We start from the raw sequence: 27312 nt of genomic DNA, 5'->3' as shown, positions 1-27312 counted from the left end.
GAAGAGCCACTACCTTAAAGCGTTGGTTGCATGTGATAATATCACCGCAAAAATGTCACCTGGCAACAAAGTCATCAAAAAATTGCAATTTTTTCAGGGACATTATCACATTGAACGTGCGGGTGACAGCCCTGCAACCCCCAAAAACTTTTTTTTTTTGAAGTGGAGCAGGGCGCCCCCCCACAAACCTTGGTACCCCTGACCACATATATATGGTCACCATATATAATGTCACCACGACCTTTTCCCAGCGACATTATGCATGGCGACCATATATATGGGGATACAATTTCCGGATACCAAAGTATTGGCAGCTCTTCAGCATGTGCTTGTCTACTGAATTTCCAAAACCCCTGGTTTGCATCCCTAAAAAACAGCTCAGCACCAGATAATGCTAGCAAAATGTACATAAACAGTGTTGCATATGATCACACCCCTCAGCCCCAAAGGAGAGTCTGCGAACAACACCCTCCAAAGAGGGCAGTGGATGCAACACATCCCTGCTCTGTGATCTTTGCACAGACACTAACTGTTCATTGGTAGGCTCCAGGGAGGATCTGTGGTCTAAGTGTAGTTCTCTAACCGAATATGTATTGGAAATGCAGTATCCAGGGAGATGGTGAGAGCCACCTCACCCACACCACAGCAGGCGGTTCTAAAGGTTGGGTTGGTGGCATGCGGTGGTAATAGATATCAATGTGCCTGCTGAATGTGACAGAGCATGACTATCATACCAAATTGTCACTGCTTAGATTTGTCTCCCTCCCTGTTTACCTTTTCACAGTGGGTGCACAACATTGGGAACTCCTCCTGGTCTTCCTCTCTTGTAGGGTAACATACCCCCACACTCAGGACCATGTGACATGTGAAGAGTCAGCATCTGCTAAACCATGTCAGGAACTTCTGAGACTACCTTAGCTGCTCTACCTCAGAAGACATGTCATATTCGGCCACCACCTTAGTCTCCTCTCTCTCTCCTCCAGCAGAGATGCCATCTTCATCACAGATAGTGCCTTCTCCGTCACAATCTGTACCTTCTCCTTACCCTGAGCCATGTGCTGCTCAACCATGACAGCAACCACTTCTTCATCCTAAAATCTGCTACCACTTCCTTTTATTGGCTCCTACTTCTACTCCTGACCCACCACATCCTTCTACCCCCGATTACGCCTCCTGACCTGCAACCTCCTCCTTGAGCAGTGTGTCTGCAGCCTCTGCCACAGCCTCAACACTGGGATACTACTTCACAAGAGGATTCTCCCCCACTGCCCTCTCCAAGCTCTCCACTATTATCATGGCTTCCTCCAACAGCTTCCCCACAGCCTCCTTCCTCACCTGCTCTAACCATTGTTAAAGTGCACGGAGTGGCAGCCAACCGCAACCCACAACAAGCTCACTCTCTTCTGACATGAGCACCACACCCATCATATCCCTCCCTGACAGACTGTCCGGCTGCATGTCCCAAGGGTTGGAGGTGCTGTACTGCTGTGCCCTCACCAGCTCCACTACCGCATCCACCTCTGGTACCTCTTAGAAAACAGATGAGCCAAAGTGTTAACACAGCACCTTGTTCCTTCCCCTTGCCATACAACAAGATTTTCCAGCGCTGTCTATAGAGAATCAAAATACCTCACGGGAGGTAGAGGGCTATGATTGGCCACTCAATGTCTCCAGGAAGTTGAGTATGCACTTGGCTTGCTCAAATCGGTGCAGGACTACAATGATCTCTCGGGAGTGGGCGAGCAGCAGGAGCCACCTGCAGGGATGGGCAGACCTACTCAATCTTCCATAAATAACTTCGACTGGCCAATGAGGAGGCTTACATTAAAGCCTCTGTTATTACAACATGGCAAGTGGCCCAGTGAGGAAGCACAGGCAACACTATTTGAATACGTTCATGATAAAAACAAGTTATTCAGTTGTCTCGTGGGTAAAATAGCTTAGGTAGTAATGCTATAAAAGAAAACCTGAAAGGCCATGTTAAAATGATTTTTACTTTAAGGAATCAAAACACTAGAATTATCACTTTTACAAGAACTGGACCTAGGGGCGTGGGTGTCAGCGCTCTGAATATTAAAATCCAGTCAGGTTTTCAGGATCTCCACCATGAATATGCATGAGAAAAATATCCATGTGATGAATATAAATTGGAGGTTATTTGCATGATCGGTGCTGATGCTGAAATCCCAACTGCACCTTACTTCTCAGCAGGTTGACGACCCCATCCCTAATTGGTCGCTGTGAGCAGTATCATGTGAAAAGTCTGCAGGGCCTGAGAGAGTAGGGGGACAGAGTGGGCCGGGTTAATGTGTATGCTCACCGCAGCAGAAGCCACGGGTAGTACGATCTTGGGCATTTGCCTTGCCAGGCATACAGCATTCCACTGTGGAGGGGTCCTTCTCAGAATAAAGCAGTGTGTGTGTGTGTGTGTGTGTGTGTGTGTGTGTGTGTGTGTGTGTGTGTGTGTGTGTGTGTGTGTGTGTGTGTGTGTGTGTGTGTGTGTGTGTGTGTGTGTGTGTGTGTGTGTGTGTGTGTGTGTGTGTGTGTGTGTGTGTGTGTGTGTGTGTGTGTGTGTGTGTGTGTGTGTGTGTGTGTGTGTGTGTGTGTGTGTGTGTGTGTGTGTGTGTGTGTGTGTGTGTGTGTGTGTGTGTGTGTGTGTGTGTGTGTGTGTGTGTGTGTGTGTGTGTGTGTGTGTGTGTGTGTGTGTGTGTGTGTGTGTGTGTGTGTGTGTGTGAGAGAGAGAGAGAGAGAGAGAGAGAGAGAGAGAGAGAGAGAGGGTGGCGTTGATGGTTGCCCAGCAGCACTGCAGGGACGTCATTTCACTGAAATGCCAGGGGTAGTAGAAGTGACGTCACACGACCCTTGTCTTCCAATGACATCACACTAAGTGATGTCATTTGATCCCACCCCAAAGTGACATCACAAGAAGCGATGGAACACAATCTTTCATTCCTTGACAAAACAGGAAGTGGCATCACATAGCATTGTTCCTAAGTACACTACGAGAAATACGGTTACAAAATCGCTGTAATGTGATATACATTTCATACAAGAATGGATCACCATATGTTTCGTTAATATCAATGTGTATAGGCCCATATTACCAAATTAATGTGAATGCAAGGAGATTTCCAAGGGCAAATGATAATGATGTGTTATTATGTAGCACTTATGCTTACGTGCTTTATATAGAACAACTATACATACAGTATCACCCAACCTGTGTTGGTACTCATTTATCAACCTCTGAAGGATGAATGGCTGAGTTGGCCTTGTCGGGATTCGAACCTACAACCTGCCGGTCACACAGACACATTGCTGCAGCGAGCGCTCAAACCACTGAGCTATCTTACCAGCTATAGTTATCTTACCGGCTATAATAAAAATAGCAATTACATGTCTGAATGTTCTCAAAGTCAGAAAGCAGATTACACTCTGCAGTGGATACTATTAAACAGGTAACAGATTTAACAGCAGGCCAGTTCATCTGCAGGTCTGGTGCAAGGTCTGGTGAAAAGTTGGGCACATGTCAAGCCTGCATGGATCTACTTTTCAGGCTTCAGAGGTTGGCCTCACATGGCATCCCATACTCTGGGCACGTTACCTCATTCATGCAAACAAGCATCCTGAACAGCATGTCATGGAAATAGGAAAGAAAGACACATTATGTGCTATGATCAAACATTTCTACACTGTACAAAAGATTTTAGGCACACAGATTTTGTCAAGTGACTGAGGACACCGAGATGGAATGTCTTTTGATGATCATAACAGAGACAACAGCAGAAAAAAAATATATGCTATAACTGCAACTTGCAAAAGCAAAATACATAGTCCGAAATGGATGCTTACTCTACGCTAAATGCTTCTTGGAAGTTTTTGTCTCTATTGTGAATTTGAGGTCTTTAATAACAGACTAAATCAGTGACTCACCCCTTGAAGTGCGTCCGAAATAAACCTTTGATGAGTCTAGCAATTATTGTATAGAATTCCAGAAAGACAAATTATTTGTTATTCCTATTCTTTCTTTTTTAGGGTCACGGTTCAAAGTGGTACACTTGTGGAACCCCTTGTTTTTTTAAGAGGCCTGAATAAGAAAGTCAGCAACTCCAGAAACAAAGAGCCATGGTGCTGGCCCCAGCCCAGGAACTTCCATTAAAAATGTTTTAGGGGTCACAAGGGAGACCTCAGAGGATGCAGTTGCGACCCCTATGACCCCTAAATGACATCCCTGCAGCAATGTAAGTTTGCAGACCATGCAAGGGGTGGGGTACTGCCTACCTGTTGTCATTGCCGTAATGGTAGTCCTAGAGAACCTTATTGTGAGTCTCCTTCTGAATGTGTTATTTCTTCAAACGAGAGCTCAGCTGGCAATCTCCAGGACAACAATACGACTTATTTATTAAGAAAGTAATAGCAAGGGTAGCATAATATATCGGGGAAACAAACCAAGGTGTACGTTATAAGGTTATTGCAAGTCACTGAGGAGTTTTGTGGGCGAGAAGCCAAAGGTCGAGTTCCTTAATAAGATCATGGAACTCCCAGGTGATGTGCAATATCCTTTTTATGTATGGTAGGGGGTATTTTATTATTTAAACTATACGTGGCCACCCACTGTCACTCCCCTTTAATGCCTTGGCTCTTGCTTAATCTAATGTAAGAGATATTCCATTTTCAGATCCATATCATGTATATAAAATATGTCTGGATTTAAAAAAGCAAAAATGCAGCTCCTAACGTGGCGTAGAAAAATAGTTCAAGCAGTTTAATGAAATGTATTGAGAAAAAGTTGTCTTTTCTTGCTTTAAAATAAGTAATAACATGCAGAGTATTGCTCGCATGTGTTAAACTCCAGCAGTGCACAGCTTCTACATTCTACCATAAACAGTTCCTGGTCAATTAATGGTTTTAAAGTGACACAGAAAATTACTCTGCAAGCAAGGAATAGTAAATGCTGTTCACAGCTTTAATGACCTGCTGCAGTGACAGCTAGAGTTCTCTCTGCTGGCTCAGGCAACAAGCATTGTGATGTCACAACTGGGGCATAATAACTGATTTCAGAGCATTTGTGTTATCATTTTCTTATTACAAGCTAGTTGTGATGTCACAACTAGCCTGTAATATTGCATTAATCCCCCGTTCCAAAGGCTGGAACGGGGGTAACGGCCCGGCAGCCCAGGTTATTGGCCCGAGTGAAGCAAGGGCCTATAGTGAAGACACAGTGCCGTTACGCCCGTTCCAGCCCTTGAAATGGAGGGTTAAGGCTATCAGCACCCCGGGTTACCAATGAGGTAACCCATAGTGCTAAAAAAAAGTATTTTCCTCCATTCAACGGGACGCCGCGCGGATCCCTTTGCATGAAAGAAAATACTTTACCAAAGTGTCCGCCATGGTTTTAGAAGGCAGGTCTCCATACGGAGTCCCTTTTCTATGACCATGGAGGCCACAAAATTGAAGCTGCTTCTGTGGCGGCAGGTGCTGCCGCCACCGCAACAGTCAAGTAAGTGGGGAGGGGGTTTGAATTTTGAAAAAAAAAATGTATGAAATAGTTATGGAAGGGAGGGCAGGGGGAAAGATGGCGGCCCACAGAGGGGTAGGCAGCCTGCAGATTCTGTGGAATGCGGGCTGTAATTACAGGTTTGAGCCTGCGATCTGCTGAACATCATTGGCTGCGCCTCCCCACCCCTGGGTGCTAATAAGAAATTATTTCCAGGCTTGTATACAGATATTGCAGGCTGCCATGTGTGTCTAATAAAATGCAGCTGCAATAATTGTAAAAAAAGCTTATAAATAATTGTATTATAATACAAGGCATCCTTTGATACCCCTAAAATTATATTGAATATTAGTTGCCACACAACCCTTAAACACATCCAAAAAAACTCTTAACCACATCCAAACACCTCCTGTCCTCACACGACCACCTGGCCATTGCCAGAGTAGTAATAGGCTCTTGGCTTAACTACTGCAACTCCCTCCTCGCAGACACATCACAACGTAACCTTAACAAGCTACAGACCGTCCAGAACAATGCCATCGGAAGCAAGATGACGCAGAGCAACACAGGTTCAATCCCTGGGTCCATGCTTAGAAACCTCTGTGTATTAAGCGTGTTATAAATAACCAATTATATATGTATAATGGGAAAACACTTGCTATCCCACATTTTCAGACCTACTAGAGCTTGGGGCTCTAGCTTCCCAATCACTACTTCATGACTGTGGAATAAGCTACCTCTGCACCTACCTGCCAGGGCTGCCTACTGGCCTTTCGGAAAACAATTGAAAACAATTCTATTACGATGACTTCACAGAAATCATTTGAGATTGTCCTTTCGCCTGATATTTTACCGGTTATCTTATCTTTCTTCCCCACCACCTGCTACCCGTTTCCCTCCCCATCCCACCCTCAGTGCATGTGGGTTTTTGTGTGAATTACAAATGTTACAGCCTGTTAGGATATCACAATACCCGCTGATTGAACCAGCAGATATTATAGTCCCTGCTGTCACTCCAGCACGTCATTAAAGCTGTGACAAGTTTTTCTATTTCCTTTCTTGTAAAATAGATTTCTGTGAAACATAACAGCCATCAATTAATAAAGAACTGTTCATTGTAATAAGTTTATTTTTTGCACTGTTGAAGTTAAACGTATGAAAGCACACATCTTTCTGTATTGTATTACTTTTTAAAAGTTGTATGTGGAAGATACATTACATTGAATTAAGCAAGAGAACAGGTTTGAATTGGGATCACAGTGTATGGCCATATATCATAGGAAGTGAAATATCCCCTACCATATGTAAAAAGGATATTGCCAGTCAGCTTGGAATTCTGTCACCAAATTGCGGAATGAGGCCAGTTGGCGAGTTGCAATATTGTTATGTGTGGTATTGGGTTCTCTATCCCATAAATTAGAGTCTAGTTGTGACATCACTACTGACCTGTCATAAAAAAAATGACTTAACTACTGTACCTGTAATCAATTATCGCAGTTCATTTGTGATGCTACAATGCCTGCTGCTGAAGGCAGTAAAGAGAAAGAGCAGAATTCAATCTATAAATCCAGGATCCGTACATTTTTTAAACTGAATTTGTGGAAAGCAGCTAATAGAAAGTGGGACGGCAAACCGGAATTGTACTGACGAAAGATATGACAATGCATCAGTATTATTGGCATTCCTTAGAAACCTGTGTTTATCCATTTTGGTGTCTCATAAAATAACTCAAAAAAGGATAACGCATGATCCGTAGTAATTGTGTGTTCTATTGATCATGGATCACACTCCTTTTTTGCATCTTTTTTTAACATCTTGAGTATTGGCCTCTGGCTACAAAGTTATCACTCAGAATTAGGAGATGTTTGTTTGAAGTGAACTAACACATTTATTCCCATGTATAATTGGTTATTATGCATGGTTAGTAAGAAATGCAAGCGTTGTTCTGTGTTTTGGTTTTTCTCTATTTAAATTAAAATGATGTCACAAAACCAATTGTGTGCTACATGTTTGGGTGTAACTTGTGGCCTGAGCTGATTTATCTGTGTGTTACGCTATTTTGGTTCTGTTAATATATGACATTAGGGGCCTTATTCAAGAGCGTTTTCCAATGTGATTGTGCCATTATAAAAATGCTTCTGTGAATCAGGCCCTAGGTGTCAGTCTAGCTAGATAAGAGATGTACTTTTGGTTTGTGGACTTGTGTATATGTACTGATCATGTGAGCATTCAAACACACCATTTTAAGACATGCAAGTAAACATGGTGGACATTCCTGCTGTTTCCACTGGTATGGGACCATTGCTCTGATTGGGCCCTGAAGAAGGTCCAAGAGGAAAGTATAAGAGACCGAAATATGTAGGTAAAGTCATTTGGGATGGGTTGTTTGATACTATTCCATACTATACAAAACAGGTGGTGTCACACGCATTTAGAATTTGGACTCATTGTGCATTTTCATATTAATTTGTTTAGAATACCTTTAAATGTGTATGCTTTTCATAGTAAAGTTGTATGTTGTTTTGTAAAAGTGCTTTAAGTTTATTGTGTCTTTTGTATTAATGTGCACTTTTATATTACCTTCTGTTTCGATGCCTAGCTTTATATGAAATATGTGTATATATTAGATGTCAACTAAGGTTCAACCAGTTATATATTGTTTTATCATAATTGTGGAAATAGGCACATAATAGGTTTTGTATTAAAGATTTATTTATGTCTATACATTTTGCTGTTTCAATGATTTATTGTGTCTTGGAACAATATTTCCATTTGATTTTAATTGTATTTATTTCTGCGGTGCAGTGTATGTTTGGAGTGTTTTTTGTCTTTTGTATGAATGTTAATTAAATTAACTTCTATTTGTCGAATCATTCATTTTAAATAACAAATTAATTTTAAGATGCATTATATTAAACTGCTTAATCTTGTTTTTCTGCAATGCATTGTAAGATTCCTAGTAGTGTGTTTTTCAATCCAAGCCGATTGGACATTGATAAAAATGTATTAAGAACTAAAATCTTTTACATTAGATTAGGCGGTAGGTCAAGCATTAAAGGGAATGGCAGGGTGAAACCACGTATTATAAGGAATATAACATGCCATACATGCATGGAAAGGAAACTGCAAGTCACCTTAGAGTTCTGTGGCCTTATAAAGGAATTAAACCTTTGGCCTTGTTCCTCTCTTTGGTCAAGGAAACTCCTTGTGACTTATAATACCATACAAAATAAAGAAGTACTATGTCCCCTATATAATTGTAAATTGTATTTATGTATGTGTTTGATAGGTTTTGCAGGTGTCATGACAGCCACTCCACAAAGCCATATAGCCTTAGAGTCCTCTAGTTTTGACATTGCAGCGTGTTCATTATATTATAATAATCCAGTAGTGTCATCACAACTGGCTGCTTATATTACAAACCACTGGATGTTATGCAGGTCAATGCCTACATACAAGTATCAAAGCTCCTGGTAGAGGATGTTATTGTGCTTAGTATCTCTTTCTCCACAAAGGTCCGCGTGGGTACATTAATCAGCCCAAAGCTGCATTCCCCCAAAAACAAAAAAAAACAAATCTCGAAACACTGCAACGTTGTCCACTCTTACGTGTGCTCAGTGGATGCTACAAAAGTAAAACAACCATTATCATTCAGGGATTATATGGAATTAGTGTAAAAGCATTTTCATAGTGTTCATATATTGTGTGGTATATTTTAATGTAATTTATGTTAAAAGAAAAATAAATAAAGAATTAAAAATATAAACAGTACAGTAGACATGAGATCATAATATAAAGTAAATTCAAGTTTAAAAAAGTTTCAAATGTACATGTAGAATGTTATCGATATAATAACACATGCCAAGAAATATTACAATTAACAATTACATGATACACAGGTATATTGTAACTTAATTAACTGACAGATCCTATGTATTTATTTGAAGTATATTTCTTTGAAAACAATGTTTTTTGTAAAACAAAATTGTGGCACTGTTAGGTAATATCTTTCATTGCTTGGAACCTTGAAGTGTCCTAATTTTGACATCAGATGATGTACGAACTCAAGACATTGCAACATAAAGTTGTCCATGAATATTTCAACTTTTCGTGACTTGCTAATGGTCATTTCAAAGGAAAGTTTAATTGGAAACTGTATCCTCTTCAAAATGAATGGTAGTTCAGTGTTGGCAGAGGCTACATCTATTTGTAGGATAAACAACATCTGGTTTTGAGCTGTTCATGTGAGCACCTCTGCAATTATCAGATTTGCCTTAAGATCTTAAACTAACAATCTGGTTCCATTGCACGGACCCCTTTTTATGTTAAGATTTCTACGCAACATACTAACACTGCCAGCTTTAATTTTCAACCTATGAAGAGGCATTCCCAATGGAGCCAACTTGTTTATAAATTCTATGGGATTGTTTTGAGCTTCTTCATATGTCTGATCGCCAATGGAATCATCCTAAGGCAACAGCTCCCTCTAGCAGTGACAACAGGTGAAGCAGACAGTCTCTACAGAGCATGACTCCATTGGACAAACATACACCAGGTCTTGTATTATATTGTATGATGTTGTATCCCCAGCAAGAGTAAGGGGGGTTCTGGGAGTTTTTCTCTACCAACCTATATCCCGGGTTTGAGTCTCAACCAAAGTCTTTAGCTCACCATCATTTCACAGAACAGTAATTTACACTACATATTAGTCTTTGTTCTGCCCAAGTGCAGTCCAGCACCGAAAAGCCATGCAATTCTCTGCTGAACAAGAGTACCATCAGCAACCCCAGACACGTGTTTCGGCCTGGTTGGGCCTCATCAGTGAGGCAGAGCTGTGCCTCGCTAAGAACAGTGAGCAAAGGTTCCACGTCTGGATTACCCTAGTAATTTAGGGTGAAAACCCAAAGCTACTTAATATACCATAAAAGCAAGTACATTTCGTGGGTGCGATTTGTCAGTTTGGCGTACTGTACCTGTTTAATGCATTGAGCTGTGGCCTAGTGCTATATATACATGGAACTGAACTCTTTGATGTATAAATCACATTTAACAGTTAGGACATATACAATTCTGAATTACAAATAAGTGACCCACAATATATGCGATAGAGAACCCTCTACTGCACATTGTATGGATATTGCAAGTCGACAAGGAGTTCTGTGACCAAACAGAGGATCAAGGCTCATGGACAAGTTTCTTTATTAGGGCACGGAACGCTGACGTTGCACTGGGGATATTAATACATGGCCACAAAATATCATCACATTTAATTCCTGGCCTCTTGCTTGGCCTCTTGCTTGACCTAGAGTAAGATCTTCTAGATGTTGATACATATAGTCAATGTAAACCCTGTTTAGATAAAAACAGGCTAGTATGCAGCTTGTGATGTCTTGCAGACAAATAGCTGAAGCAGTTTAATAAAATGCATCTAACAATGGTTTAACAAAGATAACATGCAGACAGAGTCTCGCACTTATGCGTAAACTCCAGAGGGCCACGCAGTAAACATGCTACCACAAACAATTGCTTATCAATTGATGGCTGCAGACTTAAACAGAAAGACATTTTAGAAGAAAGGAATTTGAAAAGCTCATTCTGGCTTTAATTAAGTGCTGCGGTGCAGCTGGAATTCTGTGAATGTTGCCATTTTCTTGTAACAGGTCAGTAGCGAAGTCACAACTAGGCTGTAATAAGAACATGATTAATGGAGTTTTCAATGGGTATGGCCGGCTGGCAGGTGTTATATAGACGGCCAAATTGATGTTTAGAGCACTTAAAAAATCTAATTTGCAAAAGTGGCTCACACTTATCAACAATGAATAGCCACGGCTTGGCACAAGACACTTTGATCTGCAAAGAAACGCATCCCGCGTACATCCCATTATGAGGCCGATTCATGGAATAATTAGCGCGGCGCAAGTGGGCAAAAACGTGCGATTCGCAGTGGAATAGCGAAAATCGCAGTGAACGTGCGAAAATCGCACGAAAAGCAGCGCACGTCGATTCATGGAAGGCCGTGCGCGAGAAAACCAGCGGATGTGCGAAAAAAAAGTGCGCGGCGCACGTTGGCGCACGTTGGCGCACAGGCCATCTAACAGCGTGCGCCAGGTCACAGCGAAAATCGCACAGGCCACAGCGAAATTCGCACATAGCGCGGCGCACGCAATAAAAGTAGGCGGAACACGGGCGTAACACTCGGAATGGGGAACAACTAGCCAAAACGTGGGCGTCACGGGGGAAGTACAGGGCACAAGTGCGCGGAACGCCCACACGCTCGCCTACAACACGTATTCATGGAATAGAATAGGGGAAAAAAGCGCACGCTCAAACCAGCGCACAGGCACAAACACGACCGCCACAAGAAAGGAGGCGGTAGCGTCTCTGCGGCTGTAAGAAATGTGCGCCAAAAGGTGCGCCAACAAATAGCACCTATATACTGCCATGATGAATGTCCCATACTGTGGCCCTCCAGGAAAAATGACGTGCAAAGGGGTACCCACAAACACGGACACCCGCTGACAAAAAATACGTGTTACAGGGGTTCGCGTGAAGTTCCTCACGCGATCGGGCCTGGGGGAGCGGGCTACGTGTATTACAGGGGTTCGCGTGAAGTTCCTCACGCGATCGGGCCTGGGGGAGCGGGCTACGTGTATTTCAGGGGTTCGCGTGAAGTTCCACACGCGATCGGGCATGGGGGAGCGGGCTACGTGTATTACAGGGGTTCGCGTGAAGTTCCACACGCGATCGGGCCTGGGGGAGCGGGCTACGTGTATTACAGGGGTTCGCGTGAAGTTCCTCACGCGATCGGGCCTGGGGGAGCGTGCTACGTGTATTTCAGGGGTTCGCGTGAAGTTTCACACGCGAATAGCCTGGGCGCGTGAATTTGAGGGGTTCGCGTGAAGTTCCACACGCGATCGGGCCTGGGGGAGCGGGCTACGTGTATTACAGGGGTTCGCGTGAAGTTCCACACGCGATCGGGCCTGGGGGAGCGGGCTACGTGTATTACAGGGGTTCGCGTGAAGTTCCTCACGCGATCGGGCCTGGGGGAGCGTGCTACGTGTATTTCAGGGGTTCGCGTGAAGTTTCACACGCGAATAGCCTGGGCGCGTGAATTTGAGGGGTTCGCGTGAAGTTCCACACGCGATCGGGCCTGGGGGAGCGGGCTACGTGTATTACAGGGGTTCGCGTGAAGTTCCTCACGCGATCGGGCCTGGGGGAGCGTGCTACGTGTATTTCAGGGGTTCGCGTGAAGTTCCTCACGCGATCGGGCCTGGGGGAGCGTGCTACGTGTATTTCAGGGGTTCGCGTGAAGTTTCACACGCGAATAGCCTGGGCGCGTGAATTTGAGGGGTTCGCGTGAAGTTCCACACGCGATCGGGCCTGGGGGAGCGGGCTACGTGTATTACAGGGGTTCGCGTGAAGTTCCTCACGCGATCGGGCCTGGGGGAGCGTGCTACGTGTATTTCAGGGGTTCGCGTGAAGTTTCACACGCGAATAGCCTGGGCGCGTGAATTTGAGGGGTGCGCGGGAAGTTCCTCACGCGATCGGGCCTGGGGGAGCGGGCTACGTGTATTACAGGGGTTCGCGGGAAGTTCCACACGCGAATAGCCTGGGCGCGTGTATTTCAGGGGTTCGCGGGAAGTTCCACACGCGAATAGCCTGGGCGCGTGTATTTCAGGGGTGCGCGGGAAGTTCCACACGCGAATAGGCTGGGCGCGTGTATTTCAGGGGTGCGCGGGAAGTTCCACACGCGAATAGCCTGGGCGCGTGTATTTCAGGGGTTCGCGGGAAGTTCCACACGCGAATAGCCTGGGCGCGTGAATTTGAGGGGTGCGCGGGAAGTTCCACACGCGAATAGCCTGGGCCCGTGTATTTCAGGGGTGCGCGGGGAGTTCCACACGCGAATAGCCTGGGCCCGGGTATTTCAGGGGTGCGCGGGAAGTTCCACACGCGAATAGCCTGGGCGCGTGTATTTCAGGGGTGCGCGGGAAGTTTTACACGCGAATAGCCTGGGCGCGTGTATTTCAGGGGTGCGCAGGAAGTTTTACACGCGAATAGCCTGGGCGCGTGTATTTCAGGGGTGCGCGGGAAGTTAAACACGCGATTTCTGCACGGTACGTGTATTTCAGGGGTGCCGGGGAGTCCCACATGTGATTTGACAGTGTGGGTCCTCCCAGGTGTACCCTGTACACCCTCCACGGCCCCTGCAGGCAGCCCACACCACAGGGGACTACCCTGCATCCCTGGTCATGTCCCGCAGGCAGCCCACCCAACATGGGCATGCCCCCCAGCAAAGGCACATGTCTCCTTGAACTAATGAACACCAACACATGTCCCCTTGCACCCCCACCCCCCAGCACTGTGGGGCACATGCCAGCAGTCCCCCACCCATGTCCAACTCATGTCTCCCACCACCCCCACCCCCCAGCCACCAGGGTCACCCTCCACCAGGGCCCCACTCATGTCTCCCACCACCCCCACCCCCCAGCACTGTGGGGCACCTGCCAGCAGGCCCCCACCCATGTCCAACTCATGTCTCCCACCACCCCCACACCCCAGCACTGTGGGGCACCTGCCAGCAGGCCCCCACCCATGTTCAACTCATGTCTCCCACCACCCCCACCCCCCAGCACTGTGGGGCACCTGCCAGCAGGCCCCCACCCATGTCCAACTCATGTCTCCCACCACCCCCAGCCACCAGGGTCACCCTCCACCAGGGCCCCACTCATGTCTCCCACCACCCCCACCCCCCAGCAGTGCAGGGTCACCCTCCACCAGGGCCCCACTCATGTCTCCCACCACCCCCACCCCCCAGCACTGTGGGGCACCTGCCAGCAGGCCCCCACCCATGTCCAACTCATGTCCCCCACCACCCCACCCCCCAGCACTGTGGGGCACCTGCCAGTAGGCCCCCACCCATGTCCAACTCATGTCTCCCACCACCCCCACACCCCAGCACTGTGGGGCACCTGCCAGCAGGCCCCCACCCATGTTCAACTCATGTCTCCCACCACCCCCACACCCCAGCACTGTGGGGCACCTGCCAGCAGGCCCCCACCCATGTCCAACTCATGTCTCCCACCACCCCCACCCCCCAGCCACCAGGGTCACCCTCCACCAGGGCCCCACTCATGTCTCCCACCACCCCCACCCCCCAGCACTGTGGGGCACCTGCCAGCAGGCCCCCACCCATGTCCAACTCATGTCTCCCACCACCCCCACACCCCAGCACTGTGGGGCACCTGCCAGCAGGCCCCCACCCATGTTCAACTCATGTCTCCCACCACCCCCACACCCCAGCACTGTGGGGCACCTGCCAGCAGGCCCCCACCCATGTCCAACTCATGTCTCCCACCACCCCCACCCCCCAGCCACCAGGGTCACCCTCCACCAGGGCCCCACTCATGTCTCCCACCACCCCCACCCCCCAGCAGTGCAGGGTCACCCTCCACCAGGGCCCCACTCATGTCTCCCACCACCCCCACTCCCCAGCACTGTGGGGCACCTGCCAGCAGGCCCCCACCCATGTCCAACTCATGTCCCCCACCACCCCCACCCCCCAGCCACCAGGGTCACCCTCCACCAGGGCCCCACTCATGTCTCCCACCACCCCCACCCCCCAGCAGTGCAGGGTCACCCTCCACCAGGCCCCCACTCATGTCTACCACCACCCCCACCCCCCAGCCACCAGGGTCACCCTCCACCAGGCCCCCACTCATGTCCCCTATCACCCCCACCCCCCAGCCACCAGGGTCACCCTCCACCAGGCCCCCACTCATGTCTCCCATCACCCCCACACCCCAGCAGTGCAGGGTCACCCTCCACCAGGCCCCCACTCATGTCTCCCACCACCCCCACCCCCCAGCAGTGCAGGCTCAACCTCCACCAGGCCCCCACTCATGTCCCTCTGCACCCCCACCCCCCTGCCACCATGTGCAGCCCCCACCAGGTCCTCACAATCCCCAATCATGTGCGTAATGGTCAGCCTCCACAGCCAAAAAGACCTACCAAGTAACCCATTCACCCACATGGAAATGGAAATCACATGTTACACCCCCAATGTACATGAAGCAAATGAACCCATGTCCGTCACACACATATTTTCAAATTGAATGGGAAAACACACAACATGACATGCATGAAACCAAGGAGATGAAACCACACAGTGAACAATGGAAAAAAAAATGTATAGAAAAAAATACAAATGCCAAAGAAAGAAAACTAACTACAATTTAAATGTGAAAAAATAAGCTGCATGTCCGCATAAAAACACAAAACTAGAAAATCAAATCAAAAAAAATGTCCAAAGTGAAATGTAAAAAGTCTCCATGCAACAAAGAACTATGTACAAAAATAACAAGGGTCCATCATCACAACTGAACTAAGGAAACCTCCTAAAAAACCTACCTAAATATCAACTATATACAAAAAGTGGAGCAGTGTCCGTCGACTCCAAATAATAATAAGAACGAAAGGAAACCTAAAACTAAAGAACTATATACAAAGGCGGCGGGCAAGTCCAGCGGCTCACTCTGTGGTGTTCCGGGCCAGGGCATCATCGAACTCCTGTTCGATGTCCCGGAGGCGGTCCAGTTCCATGGCCCCGAGGGTCCGCAGGGACGACGCCGTGTCCACCTCCAACCCCCTGCGGATTGCCTCGAGGCACTCGGCCCGCCTCAGGGCCCTCCGCATGGAGTTCTCCGCCCTGACCATTGTGAGCCGCGCCTCTTCCGCCCGCCGCCGCTCCGCACCTATGGCGTGGCACAACCGCTGCCACACGGAAGACACTCTCTGTCCTGGGTCCTCCTGCCCTCCGGCCGATGCCTGCCCCTCCGATGTCGAAGGCCCCGAGCCTTCATGGCTCCCACCATCTTGCTGCTGCTGCTGCTCTGCCTCTGCCCGTGCACTGCCTCCTGCTGCCTGCACATCCTCCGCCGGCTGGGGTGCACCTGTTGATGTGGCCACCCCTGCTGGACGTCCGACTCCCGACTGTGGCAGGGATGCCTCCTCCACCAGCCTGGCCGCACTGTCAGAGGCAGCTCCACAGGGCACCCAGGTGACTGATGGGTGGGAAGATGGCACAGAGGACGACTGGCGCGTAGGGGGTCCAGTTGAGGAGGGGGTCGGAGCAAGCCCCATCAGACAGCGGAATCCGGTCTGGGTGACCTGTCCCAGCAGGCTGACGTGGTCAACGAGCCATTCGAGATGACGTGCAGTCTCTCCATGAAAAGACTGCAGGTCACCTCGCATGGCCCGTTGACGCAACGCCACACCAGCCAGGACAGGCTCAACCCGGTCCCGGATGGCCACGTCCGCAGGCAGAGGAAGGCCAGTTGACGTCAGCTCATCCCCTGCCTGAAAACGGGTCTGGACGTAGGCATCCCTGCTGGTGCAAGATGATGCAGGGACAGGATCGGGGACAGGATTGCACACAGGCACCTCCGCGGCCGCCTGTGCTGCCTCCTGTCCCTGGCCCTGGACTGCACCACTAGCACCAGTGGGATCCCCACCTCCAGACCCCGTCTCTGGTGCTTGCGCGGCCCCCTCCTCCACCAAACCCCCCACCAACCTGGATGACTCTGTGCCATCTTCCCCTGTTGGGCCCTGTGGGGTCCCAGCTGCCCCTTCTGCTGCCGAGGAGTCCAACTGCAACCTCCGCCTCTTGGACCTCCCCCCGGCAGCTGCGGCCTGGGACGCGGCACCGGACTCCTCACTCCCCGACGAGATGACAACACGGGAGGGGAGCCGGGCCTTGCGTCTCCGGCTGGCGGTCGGATCCCCGCCGCTGTGCTCCACAGCACCTTCTCCGCCCTCTTCATCAGTTGACGCTGCAGACAGGGAGAAACAAAACACAGGCATCAGGGCACTGTACAATGGACACATACACGCATGACAGTTGCACATGAGTGGCATTGGCAAACCTCAGACATGTCATCACAATCCCCAACACACATGTCATTGCAACTGGCACACATGAGCCATACCACAGCCATATCGCAACTGCCACCACCATCCCTACACATACAACAGCATGAGCAGCCAAAGGGGAGCCATACATCACATGCAACACAGGAAGTGCAACACACATGTACACACACCACCACACTTGCATGCATGTCTACACCTCTGCCAAGTGTCGCACTGTTCAGACGGGCATCCATGTCACATCTGCCAATCAGGCTTCCACATACCGCTGTCACATGCATCCATGTAGCATCACTGTTGCACCTTTGACAAATACACACACATGCACATGTACACAGTGCTCATACATGCAGCCGAAAACAACATACATGCCTGACATCACGGACATGTCTACTTACATACACATTCATCCAAACATGTGTGCACGCACAACTGCATTTGCCATGCAAGCCCACACACACAAGCACCATCCATGTCTCACACATTACAGCCCTCGCATGTGTCAGCCCCACGGCCCTGTACACCCCCACCCATACTCCACCCCATACAAACAGATGTGCAACCGGCACAATGGGGAATGATCACCACACGCCCTGCTCACAACCAGGATGCATGTACACTCACCGCTCGACTCCAGACGGCTCTGCTTCTCTAGGACCTGGACGTGGAGCGCTGGGGATATGCGTTCCAGGACCCCCATCTGTTCTTCCGACAAGTGGCCCCGGCGCCCCTTGGCATCCGCTGCCTTCAAGAGGCGCCGGGCCTTGTTCAGGGTCCTGGACCTGAAGTCCTCCCAGCGCTTCCTGACATGTTGTAAGTCCCGGACTGCCACCCCCTCCGCGTTGATGGCAGTCACGATGTCTGTCCAGATCCGAGTCCGTCCTTCCTTGTCGGCGCGGGAACTTCCAAAGAGGGCATCATACTGCCCCAGGACTTGCTCCACCAGGACACCAACTTCGGTGGCACTGAAGCTGGTGCCCCTCTGGCTCTCTGGCCGGGGGTTGTCAGTGGTCACAGATGGTGTTAGCCCCGACATGACAACCCCAGAGGCAGGAGTGGGTGGGCAACTGGGTCCTGGGGCTGGGCTGTGGAGCGATGGGATTCCAGTCGGGAGTCTTCTGTTCCAGCAGGGGTGGTCACAGCAACAGCACCCCTGGCTGATGTGCAGGCAGCAAATGGCAGTGCACGTGGGCAGCAGGCAGTCAGGCAGCAGCAGATAGCAGGTGGGAGCGTGCTCGGGGCTCTGGGGGGCAGTAATTCGGCCTTCTGGGCAGGAGCGTGGTCTCCCGTGTGCTCACGCGTGGCCAGCTTGGTACGGAGTGAATTGGCACGTGAAAATCCTGCACGTCAGCGTGAAAACCGAGGAAAGGCCCTAAGCGCGTAAGCGCGTCAGCACGCATACGCGATTCCATTGGACCAAAGGCCCTCAGCGCGTAAGCGCGTCTGTGACGTGACCCGCACGGGTGTTTCCCACACTGCACGTGATGACAGAGCACACGTGGAAAGACTGCACGTCAGAGTCTCATCGCGTGTAATTGGACAAAAGTGCGTGTACACGCGATTGGCCTATGTACGTGTATATGAGGTGTGCGCGGACACTTACACACGCAAGCACGTCAGCGCACCTGTATCCCGGTGTACGGCCATTTCCACCAATCACACGCGATGAGACTCTGACGTGCAGTCTTTCCACGTGTGCTCTGTCATCACGTGCAGTGTGGGAAACACCCGTGCGGGTCACGTCACAGACGCGCTTACGCGCTGAGGGCCTTTGGTCCAATGGAATCGCGTATGCGTGCTGACGCGCTTACGCGCTTAGGGCCTTTCCTCGGTTTTCACGCTGACGTGCAGGATTTTCACGTGCCAATTCACTCCGTACCAAGCTGGCCACGCGTGAGCACACGGGAGACCACGCTCCTGCCCAAAAGGCCGAATTACTGCCCCCCAGAGCCCCGAGCACGCTCCCACCTGCTATCTGCTGCTGCCTGACTGCCTGCTGCCCACGTGCACTGCCATTTGCTGCCTGCACATCAGCCAGGGGTGCTGTTGCTGTGACCACCCCTGCTGGAACAGAAGACTCCCGACTGGAATCCCATCGCTCCACAGCCCAGCCCCAGGACCCAGTTGCCCACCCACTCCTGCCTCTGGGGTTGTCATGTCGGGGCTAACACCATCTGTGACCACTGACAACCCCCGGCCAGAGAGGCAGAGGGGCACCAGCTTCAGTGCCACCGAAGTTGGTGTCCTGGTGGAGCAAGTCCTGGGGCAGTATGATGCCCTCTTTGGAAGTTCCCGCGCCGACAAGGAAGGACGGACTCGGATCTGGACAGACATCGTGACTGCCATCAACGCGGAGGGGGTGGCAGTCCGGGACTTACAACATGTCAGGAAGCGCTGGGAGGACTTCAGGTCCAGGACCCTGAACAAGGCCCGGCGCCTCTTGAAGGCAGCGGATGCCAAGGGGCGCCGGGGCCACTTGTCGGAAGAACAGATGGGGGTCCTGGAACGCATATCCCCAGCGCTCCACGTCCAGGTCTATCCCCAGCGCTCCACGTCCAGGTCCTAGAGAAGCAGAGCCGTCTGGAGTCGAGCGGTGAGTGTACATGCATCCTGGTTGTGAGCAGGGCGTGTGGTGATCATTCCCCATTGTGCCGGTTGCACATCTGTTTGTATGGGGTGGAGTATGGGTGGGGGTGTACAGGGCCGTGGGGCTGACACATGCGAGGGCTGTAATGTGTGAGACATGGATGGTGCTTGTGTGTGTGGGCTTGCATGGCAAATGCAGTTGTGCGTGCACACATGTTTGGATGAATGTGTATGTAAGTAGACATGTCCGTGATGTCAGGCATGTATGTTGTTTTCGGCTGCATGTATGAGCACTGTGTACATGTGCATGTGTGTGTATTTGTCAAAGGTGCAACAGTGATGCTACATGGATGCATGTGACAGCGGTATGTGGAAGCCTGATTGGCAGATGTGACATGGATGCCCGTCTGAACAGTGCGACACTTGGCAGAGGTGTAGACATGCATGCAAGTGTGGTGGTGTGTGTACATGTGTGTTGCACTTCCTGTGTTGCATGTGATGTATGGCTCCCCTTTGGCTGCTCATGCTGTTGTATGTGTAGGGATGGTGGTGGCAGTTGCGATATGGCTGTGGTATGGCTCATGTGTGCCAGTTGCAATGACATGTGTGTTGGGGATTGTGATGACATGTCTGAGGTTTGCCAATGCCACTCATGTGCAACTGTCATGCGTGTATGTGTCCATTGTACAGTGCCCTGATGCCTGTGTTTTGTTTCTCCCTGTCTGCAGCGTCAACTGATGAAGAGGGCGGAGAAGGTGCTGTGGAGCACAGCGGCGGGGATCCGACCGCCAGCCGGAGACGCAAGGCCCGGCTCCCCTCCCGTGTTGTCATCTCGTCGGGGAGTGAGGAGTCCGGTGCCGCGTCCCAGGCCGCAGCTGCCGGGGGGAGGTCCAAGAGGCGGAGGTTGCAGTTGGACTCCTCGGCAGCAGAAGGGGCAGCTGGGACCCCACAGGGCCCAACAGGGGAAGATGGCACAGAGTCATCCAGGTTGGTGGGGGGTTTGGTGGAGGAGGGGGCCGCGCAAGCACCAGAGACGGGGTCTGGAGGTGGGGATCCCACTGGTGCTAGTGGTGTAGTCCAGGACCAGGGACAGGAGGCAGCACAGGCGCCCGCGGAGGTGCCTGTGTGCAATCCTGTCCCCGATCCTGTCCCTGCATCATCTTGCACCAGCAGGGATGCCTACGTCCAGACCTGTTTTCAGGCAGGGGATGAGCTGACGTCAACTGGCCTTCCTCTGCCTGCGGACGTGGCTATCCAGGTCCGGGTTGAGCCTGTCCTGGCTGGTGTGGCGTTGTGTCAACGGGCCATGCGAGGTGACCTGCAGTCTTTTCATGGAGAGACTGCACGTCATCTCGAATGGCTCGTTGACCACGTCAGCCTGCTGGGACAGGTCACCCAGACCGGATTCCTCCGTCTGATGGGGCTTGTTCCGACCCCCTCCTCAACTGGACCCCCTACGCGCCAGTCGTCCTCTGTGCCATCTTCCCACCCATCAGTCACCTGGGTGCCCTGTGGAGCTGCCTCTGACAGTGCGGCCAGGCTGGTGGAGGAGGCATCCCTGCCACAGTCGGGAGTCGGACGTCCAGCAGGGGTGGCCACATCAACAACTGCACCCCAGCCGGCGGAGGATGTGCAGGCAGCAGGAGGCAGTGCACGGGCAGAGGCAGAGCAGCAGCAGCAGCAAGATGGTGGGAGCCATGAAGGCTCGGGGCCTTCGACATCGGAGGGGCAGGCAACGGCCGGAGGGCAGGAGGACCCAGGACAGAGAGTGTCTTCCGTGTGGCAGCGGTTGTGCCACGCCATAGGTGCGGAGCGGCGGCGGGCGGAAGAGGCGCGGCTCACAATGGTCAGGGCGGAGAACTCCATGCGGAGGGCCCTCAGGCGGGCCGAGTGCCTCGAGGCAATCCGCAGGGGGTTGGAGGAGGACACGGCGTCGTCCCTGCGGACCCTCGGGGCCATGGAACTGGACCGCCTCCGGGACATCGAACAGGAGTTCGATGATGCCCTGGCCCGGAACACCACAGAGTGAGCCGCTGGACTTGCCCGCCGCCTTTGTATATAGTTCTTTAGTTTTAGGTTTCCTTTGTTTTTTCTTATGATTTGGAGTCGACGGACACTGCTCCACTTTTTGTATATAGTTGATATTTAGGTAGGTTTTTTAGGAGGTTTCCTTAGTTCTGTTGTGATGATGGACCCTTTTTATTTTTGTACATAGTTCTTTGTTGCACGGAGAGTTTTGGCATTTCACTTTGGACAAAATTTTTTGGATTAGATTTTCTAGTTTTGTGTTTTTATGCGGACATGCTGCTTCTTTTTTCACATTTACATTGTAGTTAGTTTTCTTTCTTTAGCATTCGTATTTTTTTCTAATACATTTTTTTTTACATTGTTCACTGTGTGGTTTCATCTCATTGGTTTCATGCATGTCATGTTGTGTGTTTTCCCATTCAATTGGAAAATATGTGTGTGACGGACATGGGTTCATTTGCTTCATGAACATTGGGGGTGTAACATGTGATTTCCATTTCCATGTGGGTGAATGGGTTACTTGGTAGGGCTTTTTGGCTGTGGAGGCTGACCATTACGCACATTGTGAGGACCTGGTGGGGGCTGCACATGGTGGCAGGGGGGTGCATGAGTGGGGGCCTGGTGGAGGGTGCCCCTGCACTGCTGGGGGGTGGGGGTGTTGGGAGACATGAGTGGGGCCCTGGTGGAGGGTGCCCCTGCACTGCTGGGGGGTGGGGGTGGTGGGAGACATGAGTGGGGCCCTGGTGGAGGGTGACCCTGGTGGCTGGGGGGTGGGGGTGGTGGGAGACATGAGTTGGACATGGGTGGGGGCCTGCTGGCAGGTGCCCCACAGTGCTGGGGGGTGGGGGTGGTGGGAGACATGAGTTGGACATGGGTGGGGGCCTACTGGCAGGTGCCCCACAGTGCTGGGGGGTGGGGGTGGTGGGAGACATGAGTGGGGCCCTGGTGGAGGGTGACCCTGGTGGCTGGGGGGTGGGGGTGGTGGGAGACATGAGTTGGACATGGGTGGGGGCCTGCTGGCAGGTGCCCCACAGTGCTGGGGGGTGGGGGTGGTGGGAGACATGAGTGGGGGCCTGGTGGAGGCTGCCCCTGCACTGCTGGGGGGTGGGGGTGGTGGGAGACATGAGTGGGGGCCTGGTGGAGGCTGCCCCTGCACTGCTGGGGGGTGGGGGTGGTGGGAGACATGAGTGGGGGCCTGGTGGAGGGTGACCCTGGTGGCTGGGGGGTGGGGGTGGTGGGAGACATGAGTGGGGGCCTGGTGGAGGCTGCCCCTGCACTGCTGGGGGGTGGGGGTGGTGGGAGACATGAGTGGGGGCCTGGTGGAGGCTGCCCCTGCACTGCTGGGGGGTGGGGGTGGTGGGAGACATGAGTGGGGGCCTGGTGGAGGGTGCCCCTGCACTGCTGGGGGGTGGGGGTGGTGGGAGACATGAGTGGGGGCCTGGTGGAGGGTGACCCTGGTGGCTGGGGGGTGGGGGTGGTGGGAGACATGAGTGGGGGCCTGGTGGAGGGTGCCCCTGCACTGCTGGGGGGTGGGGGTGCAGGGGGACATGAGCAGGTGTGCAGGGTAGTCCCCTGTTTTGTGGGCTGCCTGCAGGGGCTGTGGAGGGTGTACAGGGAACACCTGTGAGGACCCACCCAGCCTGATTGCGTGTGATAATTCCCGCACACCCCTGTAATACACGTACCAAGCCAAATCGCGTGTGATAATTCCCACGCACCCCTGTAATACACGTACCTGGCCAAATCGCATGTGAAACTTCCCGCGTACCCCTGTAATACACGTACCCTGGCCAATCGCGTGTTGAACTTCCCGCGTACCCCTGTAATACACGTACCCTGGCCAATCGCGTGTTAAACTTCCCGCGTACCCCTGTAATACACGTACCCTGGCTAATCGCGTGTATAATTTCACGCGTACCCCTGTAATACACGTACCCTGGCCAATCGCGTGTTAAACTTCCCGCGTACCCCTGTAATACACGTACCCTGGCCAATCGCGTGTTAAACTTCCCGCGTACCCCTGTAATACACGTACCCTGGCTAATCGCGTGTTAAACTTCCCGCGTACCCCTGTAATACACTTACCCTGGCTAATCGCGTGTTAAACTTCCCGCATACCCCTGTAATACACGTACCCTGGCCAATCGCATGTTAAACTTCCCGCGTACCCCTGTAATACACGTACCCTGGCTAATCGCGTGTATGACTTCACGTGTACCCCTGTAATACACTTACACTGGCTAATCGCGTGTTAAACTTCCCGCGTACCCCTGTAATACACGTACCCTGGCCAATCGCGTGTTAAACTTCCCGCGTACCCCTGTAATACACGTACCCTGGCTAATCGCGTGTATGACTTCACGTGTACCCCTGTAATACACTTACCCTGGCTAATCGCGTGTTAAACTTCCCGCGTACCCCTGTAATACACGTACCCTGGCCAATCGCGTGTTGAACTTCCCGCGTACCCCTGTAATACACGTACCCTGGCCAATCGCGTGTTAAACTTCCCGCGTACCCCTGTAATACACGTACCCTGGCTAATCGCGTGTATGACTTCACGTGTACCCCTGTAATACACTTACCCTGGCTAATCGCGTGTATGACTTCACGTGTACCCCTGATATGCACGTTACCCGCTTTGCATTCCTTGTTTGGCTGCCCTGTAAACTGGTCCAGGGTTAGCGCAGCCCTTTGCGATGATTTAGCGATTTTGCTGGCTTTTCCTTGCGCGAGGGCGTTCTTGGGGGCGTTACTGGCGCTGCTGCAGGGTCGCTGCGATACTCTGCGCCACGGCTGGTTTGGGAGCATGAAATCCATGAATACGCTGTGCGCGGAAATCGGTTTTATCGCACGTGCCTGGCGCAGTCAATCGCACGCGGACACTCTGCGCCAGCCGATTGCGACACTTTTCTGCGAAATTCTATGAATTACCCTGTAAATCTATGGAAATGCGTGCACGAGGACGGTCGGCTGCAGAAGACTTCAAGGCAGGGCCAAATGATTCCAGCAGCATTCGGGGCATTACGGTAGGAACAAGCACTGCAGCCACCCCGAGCACGCACCAGCAAGTGCAGCCTGGTGTTTGGAATTCACAAAGCAGCCGGGCCCTGTCACTTGAAACAGAGCCCGAAAAAGAGATGCTAATGAAAAGAGTCGCAGCGTATTAGGGGCGGGGGTTTACACATACAGTAATCCAAGGATGCTGTTTCGGCAGGGAAGGGGCGTCAGCTGAGCCAACAACGACCCGACTCGCATCTGATTGACAGGTGAAGTAATGCGAATTTCCATCCGCCCCTCACACCTTCCTCCCTCCAGCCCACGGTGCCATCTGCGACGCAAATTAACGAGCGGCATCGCCAAGTGCTTGCGCTACCGAACAATGGGCAGCGCGCGCTCCAGGCCGCGCATCTTCTGATGAAATGCATGTCTGCTAAAAACGAAAGGTGGGGCTCAAATGAACCCCGGCAACGACAGTAGCCAACAGGTCACAGAATGACCAAAAGGAGGAAGCCCCCAGGTGGCTTTCTGGGATGTCTGAAGCCGTTCCCAGGAGTATTAAATGAATCACCCCCTCAGCGACGCCCTGAACAAAGTAAACTCTGGCAGACTCCTGTAGGCCATTGTGTGCCTCCCGTAGACCCGGCAGACTGTGCAGTGACCCCCTGGCTCTGCTCATAAGCAGCCTGCTCTAGACTGCACGCCACACTACCTGCCATTGGCTGCAATAAACAGATTCACATATGCAAAGCATGCACTAACATTGCTAAACCGGTCGGAAAGCATTGCAAGCACTCACACGATTGCACATTGCACGTATTGCAGATGCCCCCCAGGCACAAAGAGACCAGCCTTTAAATTCATCTCCACACTCATCCCCGGGGAGGATGCTGGCATCGAGTGGCTTGGGGCATGAACGACAAAACGCGGCACTCACTTCTTATTTCCAGGCGGACTGGGCTCCCCTCTTTCCGCAGGCAGTCATCTTTCAAAGGTCGGGTGGTCTTTCCCGGCGCTGGGTACAGTGTGTTCTGGCAGAGGAGAGCAGCGCTCACGGGAGCCGCGCTTGGCTAGAGACAGGGGGGGTGGAAGGCTGGAGCGGGAGTGGGAGGGGGAGCCAGTACGCGCGGGGAAGGAGCTGCAGGGGCACCGTGGCTCGCGGAGTTGCTTCCCCCCTATTAACGTGGATGAGATCTCTGGGCAAGGGTGTCTGTGCGCTGCACCGAGGGATCGCGTGTCCCCTCCCACGGTCCGGGGCGGAGTTCTGGGTTTGCTCGCGTCCTTCTGGCAAGTGGAGGCGCCTGGAATCATGTCGTCGTTTGGGGCCTCTAGACCCAGCCTTAGTGGCAGGTGCACGAGTCTCCTGTATCTCCCACGCAGGCATTGTGTCAGCAGCACGCTTAGGTTAGAGGGATTCCCCATCCAACCCTTCTTAGACACGGGGAGCCAGCAGCCCCTCACATCTCCTCCCCGGCAGAGGGGTAAGGACCAGTCATGTGCTCCAGTCCTGGGCACAGTGAGCAGGCTCGCCTGCTTTCTGCAATCCCCCAGACACAGGCACTCTGTGCCTTCTCCCACACACGTGTGCCACGTCCTGCACCAGACAAAGGGGCCACGCGCCTGACACCCGCACGGGTGCGTTCATGCCATTTCATCTCACAATAACAGGGGACGCCACCTCTTCTTCCGATCAGAGGTGCTGCGTGGCACCCCATCTCCAAGACACGGGGATGGCAATAAGGCAACCCCTTCGTCCAAGTATGGTTTCTTTCTACCATCTCTCTCCCAGACAAAGAGGGTTCCCAATCCGTGGCATTGTATGGCACCTTCCAAGTTTGGGGGCTTTGGGCCACCATCACCCCTAATTAGAGGTGGATCGTGCTTTCATCTATGCACAGGGGCACAGTGCCTCCTCCCATTCAGAGGTGTTTGGTGCCATGTCCAGACGAACCTGCTAGGTCAAATCCCTCCTACACGAGAATACAAGCAACACCATATACGTGTCAGCTTCATTTGGCATCATGAGGTCTAGCTTGCGACTGTCCGGTAGAGACATTTTGGGACTCACATCTTGAGCTACCTTTGTATATAAGGAGAACTATGCAATACAGAGGAGTGATGGCTAGAAGACTGCCAGGCACTAGGACTTCTCCGGGCAATCTTCCAAACCACTATATTTCAGCTCTCTGTGCCGTTACCAAAATATGCAAGCCGTGCTTGGTTCTAACCGGAAAGAGGCAGTTCAGCCTGAGCAGTGAGTTTACATCTCTTTTGCA

The 27312-nt window shown here is 51.5% G+C and overlaps 1 protein-coding gene across 1 annotated transcript in view; it reads right to left on the bottom strand.

Moving 5' to 3' along the window:
• KCNK2 (potassium two pore domain channel subfamily K member 2) overlaps positions 1 to 26441 on the bottom strand; it is an 845778-nt gene extending 819337 nt beyond the window's left edge. Inside the window, exon 1 of the mRNA XM_069608568.1 lies at positions 25974 to 26441. Coding sequence (XP_069464669.1) covers position 25974 — 1 coding nt within the window. The 5' untranslated portion in view covers positions 25975 to 26441. The remainder of the gene's footprint in view (positions 1 to 25973) is intronic.
• Positions 26442 to 27312: the final 871 nt, after the last annotated feature.

This window comes from Ambystoma mexicanum, chromosome 4q (genome assembly GCF_040938575.1).
Source record: "Ambystoma mexicanum isolate Mex_15411 chromosome 4q, UKY_AmexF1_1, whole genome shotgun sequence".
Taxonomy (NCBI): domain Eukaryota; kingdom Metazoa; phylum Chordata; class Amphibia; order Caudata; family Ambystomatidae; genus Ambystoma; species Ambystoma mexicanum.
Note: the sequence above shows the minus strand (reverse complement) of the source record. Positions and strands in the feature narration are given on the sequence as shown.